This window comes from Penaeus chinensis, chromosome 29, assembly GCF_019202785.1.
Source record: "Penaeus chinensis breed Huanghai No. 1 chromosome 29, ASM1920278v2, whole genome shotgun sequence".
Classification (NCBI taxonomy): Eukaryota; Metazoa; Arthropoda; class Malacostraca; order Decapoda; family Penaeidae; genus Penaeus; species Penaeus chinensis.
This window is the reverse complement of record NC_061847.1, coordinates 28,247,926-28,263,262: the sequence shown is the minus strand read 5'-3', so window position 1 is coordinate 28,263,262 and position 15,337 is coordinate 28,247,926. Positions and strand designations below refer to the sequence as shown.

General features: G+C 36.1%; 2 protein-coding genes across 2 annotated transcripts in view; one reads left to right on the top strand and one right to left on the bottom strand.

Annotated features, from left to right (window-relative positions):
• LOC125040671 (alpha-sarcoglycan-like) overlaps positions 1 to 9,271 on the bottom strand; it is a 16,631-nt gene extending 7,360 nt beyond the window's left edge. The window contains exons 1-5 of the mRNA XM_047635349.1: positions 9,195 to 9,271; positions 3,239 to 3,357; positions 2,040 to 2,161; positions 355 to 433; positions 39 to 237 (exon numbers count right to left, since the gene is read on the bottom strand). Of these exons, the coding sequence (XP_047491305.1) occupies positions 39 to 237; positions 355 to 433; positions 2,040 to 2,161; positions 3,239 to 3,357; positions 9,195 to 9,271 (596 nt within the window). The remainder of the gene's footprint in view (positions 1 to 38; positions 238 to 354; positions 434 to 2,039; positions 2,162 to 3,238; positions 3,358 to 9,194) is intronic.
• A 696-nt stretch (positions 9,272 to 9,967) lies between these two features.
• On the top strand, positions 9,968 to 14,279 carry LOC125040595 (ER membrane protein complex subunit 7 homolog). The gene is made up of 3 exons (XM_047635219.1): positions 9,968 to 10,265; positions 11,528 to 11,690; positions 12,437 to 14,279. Exons 1-3 carry the CDS (start codon positions 10,054 to 10,056, stop codon positions 12,749 to 12,751), a joined length of 690 nt encoding a protein of 229 aa, XP_047491175.1. The 5' UTR covers positions 9,968 to 10,053; the 3' UTR covers positions 12,752 to 14,279.
• Positions 14,280 to 15,337: the final 1,058 nt, after the last annotated feature.

Genomic DNA, 15,337 nt, shown 5'->3' with positions numbered 1-15,337 from the left:
ATAAGAACACTCATCCATTCTGATAATACTGATCTTACCCTTCTCGCTCGTCTGGTCTGGCAGGCAACCGATCACCCTTTTGGGTAGCCGAGGCTAGGTATGTTACATTAAGGTCAGCAGCACTCTCCTCCCAGAGGTCTTCTGTCAGCACTGACATCAGTTTCTCCCAGCCTTTGTGCACCAGCATTTCCTCTACATTCAAATTTGTGATTTTGAAGCGTACCTCATAGGGCTTACCTGATGAAAAATCCCAGTGAAAAAATGGGATAATTTTACCCCTTTTCTCCTCTGCTTGCAAATAAGTATCATATTCATCAATAATTTCACAAAATGGAAAAGAAGTGCAGATCATACGTGGCTGTTCCAAAACGTCTACATTGTACACCCTGTGAGATGTGTTATATGTGCTCTTGTCTCTTTGTACCACCTCCAGCTGGAAATGTATATCATAACATGAGTTATCATAAATTTCTTTATACTACATTATCAATATCCAATAAACACTACAAGATTTTTCAAATGTCTTCTATTATATGCAGATGGCATACTGATTGCTTACTCTGTTTCTGCTCATTTTTATTTTCCTGAAAGAACAAAGGAAGCAAAAACTACAAAACAACCATATAATACTGGGCAAACATAAAAGCAACAAGTAGTAATAACAAGTAACTTTGTAATGCATGTCTTCTTGAAAGCAAGTAAATGATTCATCTGGTAAGCCTTCTGCAAATGCTATTTAACAAATATTACTTCTTATGAAACTGAATGATTTTTACATTTACATACATGCATTTTTGGAGGATATGCTACTTTCTAAGTGTACAAATATAAGATAAATGTTCACTTGTGCTGAAAAGATATGATGTTTATTTCAGCCATTCACAAAAGGTAGGGGGGAAAAAAAAGTCTGTTGAGGTCAGGCTGCATTAGCATGTCCTGCTCCGTACCTGGGATATTATCCTCCTCATATCTAGGCTACTGAGGTGTCATCCTAGCTCATGATATCATAAGACCTCAAAATGCATTAGTAAATTTTTGCCATGATGTGATAAGCCATCACCCAGTACAAATCAGTTAAGCAGTAACACCATTGGATTAACTATAACTATAATAAACTCAATATAAAAAGTCGACAGACATAAATTCAAGCAACAAGGAACTTTGTAACACTATGGTTTAACCCCTAAAGGATGAGTAAATTCAGAGCTTCACATTTATACAGGATGGGGGAAAAAAAGACAAAATTCAAATACCAAAATAGAAATATGAACAGGTGCACCACACAGACTTAAGTACAACAATGCTATACATTGTGTGCCCAAAGGATGGAAAAATATGGGAGACTTGCTAAAATGTAATAAACAAACTGAAAAATATAACAGAAAAACAACTTTTCTGTCCTCTGCCATAGGTAACCAAATCAAGACAATATCCATTCATCATCCTTTATAGATTAATTAAGTAATTATTAAGCAAGCCACTACTATAAAAATTGTGAGAATCAGTTGTTTAGTGATTAGAGTACACTTGGTTAAACAAAACTAAGAAAAATATCTAATATACATCATTCCAACATAGACTTCTTATCAATTATAACTTCAATAAATAAATGCACAACAAAAACAAATTAGAAGACAAAGAAGACTTTTACAACCATAAGCACATTCCACCAGTGACAAATTTCTAATATAGGAACCAGTTATATGTAGTGGTAAACATGCGGAGTTCACATAGACGAGTAAAGAAAATAATATATAATAATAATAATAATAATAATAATAATAATAATAATAATAACAATATTCAGTAAACAATATAACGTACTAAAACCTCTACCATCCAGCAAGTTTGTCTTAGAATCTTGGTCAGCAAGTAATATTCTTGTATTGCATGCTCACAAACAGCAAAAAAAAAAAATAATAATAATAAAAAAAATCAATCAATCAAATCAATCAATTAATTAAATCAAATAAAAATAACATGAATAAAAACAGGCAAATTTTTCACGTAAACAATCTTTCAGAACAAGCACCACTCACTTGGAACTGAGATATGCCCTCAGGTGGCACTCCATAAACAAACCCAGAGCGATAAGCAGGAGAGTAATGTAGCCAGCTTGGGAGGTCTGGCATATTTAATAAGCTCGGTCGGTAAGTGACATCTGGGAGGAGCAGAGATGATAAAAGTTTCTAGAAATTTATATCTCCTTGGATTTTCTTTTTAATTTTTTGGATGATTTTGATTAACCTCACTCAAAGCACAACCTTTGAGACTGTAATGGTAAAAGTTGAAGTGCATTCTTGAATTCAAACAGCACTAATAGTCATATCAGCAACTACATGTTCACCCATCCAATAAGGACATTCCTATGGTTCAGAAAAAAAATTAACAATAGTTGCCAAGAATAGGTTGTTGCTGACCGAAATGACTTGGCATATTGCAGGACCTATGCTCTGACCTAATGCAAGTATTTGCCAGGATTTCCAGTGCCGACATTAGAGTAAATTTGAAATAAGGCTGATATTTGTCTGAATTAACAGCAAATAGTACTAATCATCATTGTGCACTGACAGCAGCAAAGGTTGAGCCATCCCTTTTACCAAATTGTATCAAGTTGTGAAAACAAGATATTTGGCAAAGAAATTCAGCTGACTCTCATAAAGCATGTCATAAGAATATATCAGTACAGGAAGCCCAAGTGCTATTGGTAGAGGATCCACCAACACAAGAATCATATGTGAATTGAGAATCAATCAATACGCAGGCCTGAATGCCTTTCCCTTGACAAGGACTGACAAACTTGCAAAATATACTGTGTTCTCATTTGGAGTCACAAACGGGGTAACTGCCTTCCTATTGCAGGACATACCTGAAAGGTATTTCATCAAAATGTAATGAAATTTCTGCAGATCATCAGTCAGAGGCATGGGACATTTAATGATCCAGAGACTGTTCTTCTCTATACAAAATGGTATCACTAAGGCAGATCCTAAGACACTTCAACCACAGTAAAAGAAAGAGAGAGAGAGAGAGAGAGAGAGAGAGAGAGAGAGAGAGAGAGAGAGAGAGAGAGAGAGAGAGAGAGAGAGAGAGAGAGAGAGAGAGAGAGAGATAGAGAGAGAGAGGAAGAGAGAGAGAGAGAGAGCACAAGGTACAAAGAGTAATTTAAAAAAAAAAAAAAGTATCACTTGTGATGGGTACCACAAATTTTTCAAGAAAATGTTATCACTAGTCATACTTCTATTGTGGCCTTCCTTCAACTCCAGTATCCACAGTTGAGATGACAGTGCCTCCATTCCTCTGCAGGGATCTGGCAGCCCTGCTAACAGCCCCAGCATCACCAAACACAGCCACATCCTATAAAGCAAAATGAGAAATTTGACATGCAGATAAAATGCTGAATGAAAGACAAGTAGAAAAGTATATAATGAACAGGTTTATTAGTCTTAAACATCATGTTTTATCATTCTTAAAAATAATGAAAAGTTTCATTATTCTTTGTTCAATAAATTACCTGTGTACTTTCTTTCTCTTCATATATTTTTTACTATATTTGGGTTGCATTTGGTGTCTTTACCAAATCTGTTTTCTTTTCCTGTGGTAGTATGTATGTGGTAGTATAATCAAAGAAGCACTTTATTTTACTTTAAACCTTTATTTGAAAGTATAGTAATTTTCCTGTAAGATTCAGTTGGAATTTTGTCTTTCATTTTTGCTGAGTGAAGCATTAATAAAAACTAATATGAGAGAAAAATATTCTTGTTTCAAAGTTCTGATAGTCTTCTAATTTTGAGATACTAATACTTTTGTCTTAAAAGGGAAACTTTTTGCAGAACTCTGTCACCAAGAAGTCACAGGTTAACTTGGATGGGGGGGGGGGGGGAGAGAGAGAGAGAGAGAGAGAGAGAGAGAGAGAGAGAGAGAGAGAGAGAGAGAGAGAGAGAGAGAGAGAGAGAGAGAGAGAGAGAGAGAGAGAGAGAGAGAGAGAGAGATAGATAGATAGATAGATAGATAGATAGAGAGAGAGAGAGAGAGAGAGAGAGAGAGAGAGAGAGAGAGAGAGAGAGAGAGACAGAGAGAGAGACAGAGACAGAGACAGAGACAGAGACAGAGACAGAGAGACAGAGAGACAGAGAGAGAGAGAGAGAGAGAGAGAGAGAGAGAGAGAGAGAGAGAGAGAGAGAGAGAGAGAGAGAGAGAGAGAGAGAGAGAGAGAGACAGACAGACAGACAGACAGACAGACAGACAGACAGACAGACAGACAGACATAGACAGACAGGACAGACAGACAGATACAGACAGACAGACAGAGAGAGAGAGAGAGAGAGAGAGAGAGAGAGAGAGAGAGAGAGAGAGAGAGAGAGAGAGAGAGAGAGAGAGAGAGAGAGAGAGAGAGACAGACAGACAGACAGACAGACAGACAGACAGACAGACAGACAGACAGACATAGACAGACAGGACAGACAGACAGATACAGACAGACAGACAGAGAGAGAGAGAGAGAGAGAGAGAGAGAGAGAGAGAGAGAGAGAGAGAGAGAGAGAGAGAGAGAGAGAGAGAGAGAGAGAGAGAGAGAGAGAGGACGAAGAAGAGGAAAAGGGAGAGGGAGAGGGAGAAGGAAATGGAGAAAGAGGAGAAAGAGGAGAAAGAGGAGAAAGAGAAGAAGGAGGAGGAGGAGGAGGAGGAGGAGGAGGAGGAGGAGGAGGAGGAGGAGGAGGAGGAAGAGGAGGAAGAGGAGGAAGAGGAGGAAGAGGAGGAAGAGGAGGAAGAGGAGGAAGAGGAGGAAGAGGAGGAAGAGGAGGAAGAGGAGGAGGAGGAGAAAAAGAGGGAGGAAGAGGAAAAGAGGGAGGAGGAAGAAAAGAGGGAGGAGGAGAGGGAGGAGGAGAGGGAGGAGCAGGAGGAGGAGAAGGAGGAGGAGGAGGAGGAGGAGGAGGAGGAGGAGGAGGAGGAGGAGGAGGAGAAGAAAAGGAAGAAAAAGAAGAAGAAGAAGAATAGGAGAAAGATGATGAAGAGGAGGAAGAAGAAGAGGAGGAGGAGGAAGAAGAAGGAGAAGAAGGAGGAAGAGGATACGGAGAAGGAAGAGGAATGGGAGTGGGAGGGGGAGGGGAATGCAAAGGGAGGCAGAGAGGGAGGAGAGAGAGAGAGAGAGGGAAAGTGATGAGTGCTGAAGGAAAGAGAGAATAAAGGCTAAAAGGGGGAAGAAAGAGAGAGAGGTCAGAGGCTAAAAGGGGATGAAGGAAAGAGAAGAAGAGGAAAAGAGGGATAAAGGGAGCAAGGGAGGCAGGATGATAAACAGAGATTCCATTTTTAGTCCAATATTGCAAAAATTAAAGATAAAAATTGTATAAATCCTTTCATTATGAGTAATATAGTGTTTTCCCTGAACTTTTCATTCCATTATTCTCTATAACATTTACATCACCAATTCTATCACCTCATGTTCAGGTACAGCCAAAATAGCAGTCACATCAATAGGTTTTATTAAGTGAAATCAAAAACTTTATATGGCAATGATAATACAAAATATCTACACTACATCCATACACGGGTATATTGCCTGATACACAGATCTTCCTTTTAGCACAACTTAATTTGGTATCTTGTATTACCTTCAGAACACAAATGAACATTATTTGACAACAGTCACTAGTGACTTGAAAACATTTTGTTTTTTGACCACTGCATAGATACTTATATTTGATATCCATTATTCAGAAATCAGCTTTACAACATTCAATTTGTATTTTCTATTATGAGATGCATATCACACAGACTCTTTGTTTAAAACCTATACTTTGAGGAACCCAGGACTAGTATATAAGTACTTTCACCAGTATTCATACACCCATTAATATCACCATATTCATTATAACTCAGGAATGTCAAAGTATATACTCTCATGTGTAAAATAAGATCAAATAGACTTAATTATATAACATAACAATATCTTCAAAGATAAACAATGTCAAATCTTTAAGCCTAAACTTTACTATTAATATAAAATCTGTTGTTTATATCTAGTTTGTATATTCCATAAACATCATCTTAGAATCTTGCTCATAAACATATTGTATTTGCAATTCAGCAGAACGATATGAAAACATGTAAGGATTACTCTCTTCCCATAAAAATAAAACCGAATTTCTTATGATTATAATTCTAAATAAATCAGTTTAGTACACCAACTAAGAAACACTAAATACTGAAAGAAACCACATAGCTTCCTGGAAATAAAATAATATTTGTAGTTGGTTTAGATATATATTTTCTAATCAAGTATCACTAATATAACACTCACACAGTGCCAATAGAAAAATTGTTAAGTGCACCTGAGAGAAGTTTTAATCAACATTTGTTCTGCCTCTAAGCAAGTAAGGTCTTCTTTTTCCATTACAATTCTGATAAGCAATGTTGGGGCCAATACTTTCCAGATGTACTTATTGACACTGCTTTTTCCGTAGAGTCTTTGGATATAGGTGGAGAACTGTTCAGCTAAAAAATCAATTATGTACAGTATTTGATCTTCAGAGTAAGGATTGTAGATAAGTTCACTCGTCATTTCCCGCAGCTCTCTCCCGCCCTGCAAAAAAATGTTGTGTCTTTCATTGGATTCCTGGCCTTCTATCACTCTCCTCAAGAATGGAAGTAAAGCTTTGGTCTGTTTCTCTATATCTTCAATTGCCATAGCTGAGAGTTTATTGCAAAGATTTGTACTGATTTTTGGTACCAATGAAGTACTGGCATTTTCCTCTTTGAGAACTAAGTCTTCCTCTGTTAATGTCTCTTTTCCATCCAAGGTCTGATGTCTTTTGTGTGGAGAGTAATTACATGTTGGGAGAGTTATGGACCTTTCTGTTGGTTTCCTTCTGACACAAGTTTGCCGAGACTGAACACTTGCTCTTGTTCTTCTCTTTCTTTGCTTTGGTAAAGGATGGTCCTGCTTGTAATGTATTACTTGTAGCTTTCCATCATCTATTCTAGTCACTTCCACCCTTTCAAAATTCCAAAACTCTAGAGGTTTTAGTCTTACCCTACCACTGTGTTTGCTCACATCAACCTCAGTCAAAATAGTTTTTTGAGGAACTGAAAAAGCATTAGGCCCCATTTCTGATAACATCTGAGAGGGCATCACATCTGAGACCTGCCAGTCTGCTAGTCTGCCTGTCTGCGTGGCTCTCTACAGGGTCTCTCTACGTGTAGTCATTTCTTATACACAATTCTAGGCTCCATCTTTGGCTTGTTTGAATGTAGGTCATGTGTATTTTTTCTGGATTCAAACCACATAGCTTGATAGGCTGATTCAAGGACGTTGACAACAAACCAACTCCAAGCTTGGTGCCACTGAGAGAACCTGGAAAGGTATATATAAAATCTTACCAGGCAACTTTTTCTTCTATCCACCTCTTCCACAGTAAAATATCAGAATGTCCAGTTCACTCTCTGGAGAATAAATATAAATATATATATATATATATATATATATATATATATATATATATATATATATTCTTTTTTTTTATAAATAATAACATAAACCTTTATTCATTAAGTTAATACTAGAAACAGTATTTAGAATATATACTACATTTAGAAAGAGAATCACCTGTGTAAATCTGTAATTAACTCTGGCAAAAACAAACAAACTTGCACTGAGTATATTCTGTCAAGTTACTAAATGTCAACCTCCCTGCTTACTGACTGTTTTTCCTCAGCCTACCTTCCCTCTCCCCCAAATTGCTAATAACTCCACATTTCACCTTTTACCTAGGAGATTAGGGTTTTCATGACTGAAGAGCTTAACTTTATTAAGCAGTATATGTATGCTGGTATGCCAAATGGTTATGGAACAATACAGCATCAAAACTGATATAGTTATCTCTTGTACAGGGGTGTGAAAATTGGATATGCAGACATTCATTATGACTAATATATCAAGGAACAAGTACTTATATGTAAATATATACATTATATATATATATATATATATATATATAGATATATGCATAGAAAAAAATAAAATAATGATAGAGTGGGTGTTATGAGAAGCCACCCTGACACACAAGAGAAGGGACAGTAGGGTAGGAGGTATAGCTAAATGGCAGGGGATAGCTCTGCAGTCCTGGGGTTGTAGAAAAGATGCCTAATAGTATCAGATATACTATTGTGTCACATTCAAACCCAATCTGTGATTGAAAAACATCAGGACAGTTTTTACAGTACAAATGCACTTGCCAGAGACTAAGTCCCCAACTCCACGTAAAAACTTGATTTAACAATCTAAACTGCCATAACTGGGTACTGCCTGAGAGGAGGATTGCCCCTAAACACAAATTGGGGAATATTGTCTTCACCTCAGTATGCACAAGACAGATCTGAAACTCAGGAATACTGAGTGAACTTAGTCTGTACTTTCTGCAATATTTTACATCAATCTGTGATGTTACTGTTCGTGTCTGTAGATTATTTCTTGTACCAACATCTACAACGTTTTGTCCTCAACAAGACCATCATCAATTTGCCCTAGCACAGTGTATCCATACTGTAAAGATTAACCTTTTTAACATACTAACATTGAGTATCATGGTATCTGGTGTCAATCCCTACATATTGTTCCTATGCATCTTATTATGTTTCTCCAATAAACTCAAGATGTCCTCCCAGTCTTTGGAGGGATTTCTTCAGGTTTTAATAAAGTGTGCATATTAATACCATGCCTTTTTTTTTTATTTAAACTAAGAAAAAATAATGTTCAGCCTAAAACCTCTCCACTTCTCCACTTTCTCATAAAGGCGTTAAATACAATTTCTCTCTTTTTTTTTTTACTTTCAGTGAAATCATAGTTTTACAGATCAGTTAAAGGAAAACAAAAAAGTGGAAAAAAGTCTCCCTCAATCACAGGTCAAAAATTACGACGAATTTTAAGTGTATGACAATCGGAATTTCCACCTTAAATCTATGTAGAACCATACTTTAGTTTGCCTATATAATCTTTTTGTATAAATTCCTAAAACCAACTTAATTAGTTTTGCGATCTCGGTCGGATAAAAATAAAAAGGGACGGAGAGCAGAAATCCCCATTTTCAAATAACGAAAATATACCAATAAAGGGAAATGATCCCCACGTGTCATCTCTCTAGTCAATAGCTTGGGACCTTAACTGCTTGAAAGTAAAGTGAAAACACGAAGAAATATACCTCAGGTGTGTAAAATTGTCTTTTTTCTTTGACGAGACTCGGAGACGTGAAACACGTCCAACGACCACCTCCTGCATCTTTTTCAGGAGTAGTTTGTTTATGGATATTTATCTGCATATGCAGTGTCCATCATTCCTTATTTATATATTTCAGCTATTAAATGTATTATCATGTGGTTAACAGTGTGTGCTAGGATAATCAATTAAAACATTTTTTATTAAGAGGACGTATGGAATAATTCATATCCTTGTTTCTATATGGGACATGTTCACTAGGATTAGATATCAAGTATTTATCTCTGTAAATATAAGTATATACAAGTAGAGTCCAATTCTATTTTCTAGAGGCATATTATCATTATACATTTCAACAATAGAAATAAGGGTTACTGTAAAGGTTTGTTCACTCTTTTATTACTAGACGGAAGGCGTTGATAGCAGACGACATTGCTTTTGGGTCAATTACCTTTCGGATGAACAACAAATTGTTCAAATTATTATATATTCTTTGTATTTAGTATAATATTAATTTTTCACGTGGTTATAAACTCGATATAAGAATTTTTTTTTTTACACCTGAACCATAGTTTTTTATTTACGTTGGCAGCAGACGACACTTTTGTTTTCCTTTAAATTCACCAGTAAACAGAGAACATATCATAATAATTACTTAAATCCTACATACCATAAATAACTAAATCCTTTCTGCTAGCAGGAATTAACATACATGAATATTTTTTCTTTTTCATACCCGGTGTGCTTGTAGACGTTGACAGCAGACGATCGGCGACACGAATGTCAACAAACCAATGTCACGGTGAACAGTTGCTCTCCCAATTTCCCCTGTTTCGACTCCAAAGATGACTCGGAACGCTCTCTTATCGCTATGGATGATAGTGGGCGTGGCGGCGGGAGGCGTGGTGGGCGAGGTGGAAGAAGAAATAGGCGTAGGAGCTGAGAGATATAAAATAGAAGGGCGAGTTGTGAGGCCCGAGACCTCCTTGGTGAGCGCCGCCGAATGGTTCGCTTCCACCAAAGTCTTTACTAATAGTGGGCATTTTGGCTTTTTGAGGTAAGTTTTTAAGAAGGGAATTCTTTACTGTAGGTGGATTTGTAAGTAATTTGTATATTAAGGAGGAGATATTCACAGAGATTTCAAGGACCTTTCAGTCTTGTGACATGGTGATGATGCAATAATGAGATATTACTTTGAATTTCTTACTGCTTCACATGGGTAACATGGAGGTGCACTTTGTATTTGTTTGGTAGAGACTATGTTTATTCTATAATTCAATGAAGCATTTTAGTTTAAAGATCTTCTTGCACAGAAGTAGGAAAAAATAGTAAATTTTGTCGTCAGCTTTGTCATACTAAGTTGTTTTTCCAGAATAATAGCTTTCTAAAAATCTCAAGAACTTAAAATTATCCAAAGCATAGGGGGATAAGGGCCGATGTGTTTGGGAGATTTGACAGGCCATCAGACGCCATTAGTTTAGAAACGTGGTGATAAATGTTTCATTTTAAGTGTGTTGCATGGATTTAGATTCAATTTTAGTGCCATATAGTGGATATACAGAACAAATTGACATTAGTATCTATCTCCAAGCCCCCTGGTTAGGTGAATACAATACCACTAGGGTCCAGGGGGCATAGCCCCCTTGCTAGGCAGTATATAGATCATGGTGTATAAATCCCACAAGGTTAAGGTTAGGATGGTTTATTAGTTGGGATACACTATAGGATTACCTAGGGGGGCGTGCTTGCGTGCGTGGACGTGTGTGTGTGTGTGTGTGTGTGTGTGCATGTGCGTGTGTGTATGTATGCATGCGCGTGTGTGTATGTGTGCATGCGCATGTGTGTGTGTGCGTGCGTGCGTGCGTGCGTGCATGCGTGTGTGCATGTGTGTATGTGGGTGCATGCGTGTGCATTGTTGTTTTTTCAACATGTTTCTATATATCCTACTTCAGTGTATTTATTTATTGCCGGGGCCTTTAGACATCTGTAAATGGTCCATAAGTGCAAACACCTATAATTAGTCAATTTCAGCTCACTCCATCTTGGTTCATGGTTTTCCATTTGAGACTGTTGAGAAAATGTTTTTATGATTTAGGTTGTTTTATACTATCTACACTTCTGAGTAAAGCAATTTTGTAGTAGTATTTTAGAATGACCAGGATTGCTCTAGCTACATATTATTCTACATAAAAAAATACTTTTAACAGGAATTTGTAGAATAATTGAGCAAGTGATGCACACTGGAGTAAAGACAGATAATACAGTCTATAGTTATAATAGAATCGTTATCAGGATACACAGCTCACTTTGCTGTTACAGGGAGGATGGGTCCTTTGTGATCAACAATGTTCCATCGGGGTCATATGTCGTCCAGGTGATGAATCCCACCTTCATCTATGAGCCACTACGTGTTGACATCAACTCCAAGGGGAAAATAAGAGCTAGGGCTGTGAATCACATCCAGCCATCAAATGTTGTACAGGTAAGAGCCAGAGACTGCTGTGTATTCCTATTTTTGTTTTATATGTTTTATAACTTTGTAGTTCATGTCAGTATTTTTTTTTTTTTTTTTCACCAGAACTGTTCATCAGCCTTTTCAGAATTAGAAGAAAGAAGTTGTTTATTCATGTTTAAAAGATTGTGGTTACTGGAGCAACAATTCTGTTCCATGTGATATATATTTAATTGTGTTTCTGAAAGAGCAGTGTATTCTAATAATACAGTTTTTTAATATGCTTATTTTTTTTTTTTTTTATATGAGAAAAATAAAATGAAGTTCATGAATTGATTATGGATATCAGTGAAACAAAAAAATATATAATGCTGATTTTTGTGTTAGATTTTAACTGAAATGTAAGAATCCATGATGATAATATCTTTTAGATTTAGGAGATTGTTTCCTCAAAAAGTCACATGGACTTTGTAAAGTTTATTACAATGCCTCTGAATGTTTTCATAATCTTTAAAGTAATGTTTGCATTTCTTCCCTTAGTATGTGGTGTACATTTTAAAAATATTTTACTAGTAGGAAAGATGCTTATTTTTAAAAATTGAAACATGGCTCAATCTAATGTAGACAGCAACATATTACCAATGAATGTGGCTTTATGATTTCTCCCCTATTATTTAACTATTTCACATTATAATACATATTGCTTAGAGTCAGTGAGCTGCACATATACTTACAAATTCTGAATCACACTAATTATAAATCACTATCTGCAATAGATGCCACATCCTCTTCGAATGAAGTCCTTGGGACCTTATCGCTACTTCCTCGAACGTGAGCAGCTGCGCATAACGGACTTCCTCATGAACCCCATGGTATTGATGACTGTTCTCCCACTCGCTCTCATGATGATTCTGCCAAGACTCAATGACCCTGAGACCCGCAAGGAGATGGAACAGATGCAGATGCCTAAGATGGACACCCCTGAGCTCTCAGAGATCATGACATCCCTCTTTGGTGGTGGAAGCACGAGCCACAACCAGGGGGCACAGCAGAAGACCAGATCGCGCCCAAATAAACGGAAGGAAAAATAGACCTAATGAATCACTATTTTTATCGGCAAAACAAATTGTGTACCCCTGTGTGTAAAGAACTATTTATACAGACTGTCGTGTAAGGGATATGTATCATTTGTCTGTTGAAGTGTTGCCTTTTGAGATTGTTTCATTAGCAAATATTCTTTTATAGGAAAGAAAAAAGAATGAGTGTTAGGTAGTACAAGTGAGCATTGTCACAAAAATAAAAAAATTGATCTAAGGGGCAACAGAAGCAAATACCACATGAGGTGTGAGTGGAAGAATTAAACTTTATATGAGAGTGTGTATGTAAGTGGGAAATCTATTTAGAAAAAAAAAAATCAATCAAGAAACCAGCCTTTACATATTAAAGATGAGAAGAGCAAATAAACATGTTTTGTCAAATTTGTTGATATAATATTTAACATTCTTTTCTTCCTGGTGTCATAAAATTTTTCAAGAACAGTCCAATTCAAATTAAGTTACAAAACATGACTTTTTGTTTGACTGATACAATTTTTTTCCCCAGACACATACTTTTGTTAAACTTTCCAAAGCGTTCAAGTGCAAACATTAATCTTTTCTTGATGCTGTATATGTGCTTAGTTACAAATATTTGAAAATAAAAGTGCCTACTTCTTTTCTAGTTAGAGTTTCCCAGCGACAGAAGGCAGTTTGACATCAGTAATAGCTTGCATTAAATGTCTGAACATAAATATTACTATATTCCAATGTTGAAAGTATACAAAGAGACTTTAGTTTCTAAGTGCAGGTATTTAAAAGTGATAGTTCACATTATGGGGGGAAAATGATGTAAAACAGAAAAAAAAAAAAAAAAATTATATCAGTGTTTTCAGTTATAAAATTGCATCAACTTAGCAGTGTATTGGTAATGCATAAATATAAGGTATATTTTATCTTTTTTTTCATGAACCTCTTCATCAACAAAAAAAAATATAATGATGCATTTACTATGTATTTTTTAGCTTTTGTCTGTTTCATAATACTTCTGGTTCATGGCATTAGACCTATAAATAATTGAACATCACATGTTGTAAGCTATCAAAGTTACGTGAATGGGTTCCTGTTGTTGACCACATATTGTACTTTGTGATACTATTGTGACAGTTGAAAAGGGAGTAATGTACTGAAAATTATTCCAGTTATTGTTTGATTTATACCGCAGAATACTTACATTAGCCACAATGAATTTTTAGACCAGAAATGATCATAGTTGAACATTAACCATTAACCAATAGAATAAAGTAAAAATAATAAGAAATATGCAACTTCAGTTCATTTTTATTGAATTTAACCACCTACAGTAGCATGGGCAAATATTAATGTAATAAAAACATGAGTGAGAATGATTATGCCACTCAGTTTGGCTGTTTTTGTTTTTAATGTGAATAATATCAAACATCTTTTAAATGATTTCTAGCATTTTGTTTCATTACCAAATCTCATCATTATGTTCAACTGTTGACAGATGGTTATTATTTACTGCATATCAATTGATTTAACAGTTAATAAAATGTATAAAACATGGTTTCTTTGATTTATGCCTTATTATCCAGAACATAATGATTTCTATGGAAGTAAACAAACTAAGAGACCATTTTCCTGGCCTGTTTACTTAGTGCTTATCATGATTTATTATCAGCTTTTCGTTGTGCACCATGCAAAATGTTTCCATAACCTTAAAATAATAATTAATGTTTCTCCGTTGTTTCCTTCTTTGTTGTACCTTGAAGAAAATTTTGATTGAAAAAAAACTTGAGATTGTCAGTCATTTTATAGTGAACCACATGCACTTTCATTGGCTACCTGAAATAATCCTTCTCCTGAGGCCTGTCTACACAGGCAGGCATGATTACAGATGACATCACAGGCAGACAAACTACTTGGTAAACAAGTAGTTTCCTCACTTGTGATGTCACCTTTACAGTTGCCTGCTGATCTTTCCAGCCTGTGTGGACAGGTCTTTAGACTTGGACATACCTGACAAATTCTCCACTATGAATGGAATTTTGCAGTCACATTACTAATTTAATGTGTTGATCACTAATTCATATAAATTGCTCTTATTATTGCAACAGTGATAATGGATATATAGAGAACAGTAGTCTATAACTCTGTGCAGTACCAATAAGTAATATTTTGTTATTTGTATCACTTTTTAATATTTTCATATTCTTTTTTTTTTTTTTTAATATACCCTGCACCACCAATCACAACAGATAGAAACAGTGTCTTCCCTGGAGCCAGTCATAGCTCAGAGATGATACATTCCACATTTGTTTACGGATGGAAGTAATGCAAGAGTCCTTTCCTAAATTCCCACTGAGTGTAATCTTCGTCCAAGAGCTTCGTGCACTTCTAACGAGTCATTCCCACCACCCCAGCCTACAAATGAAATTCTCATGATAGCATATTCCTCTCGAACCAGCCATCAACCAAATTTTTTTATGACATTATATTCGGGTCACCCTGCCCTCGGCCTGATTTTTTCATGATGAGATGATTGCGTCACCTAGATCCAAAAGGTTATGCTGCCTTCAGACTCAACCAATCAGTTCCCAATTGTTTTTCTCAAAGAAGATA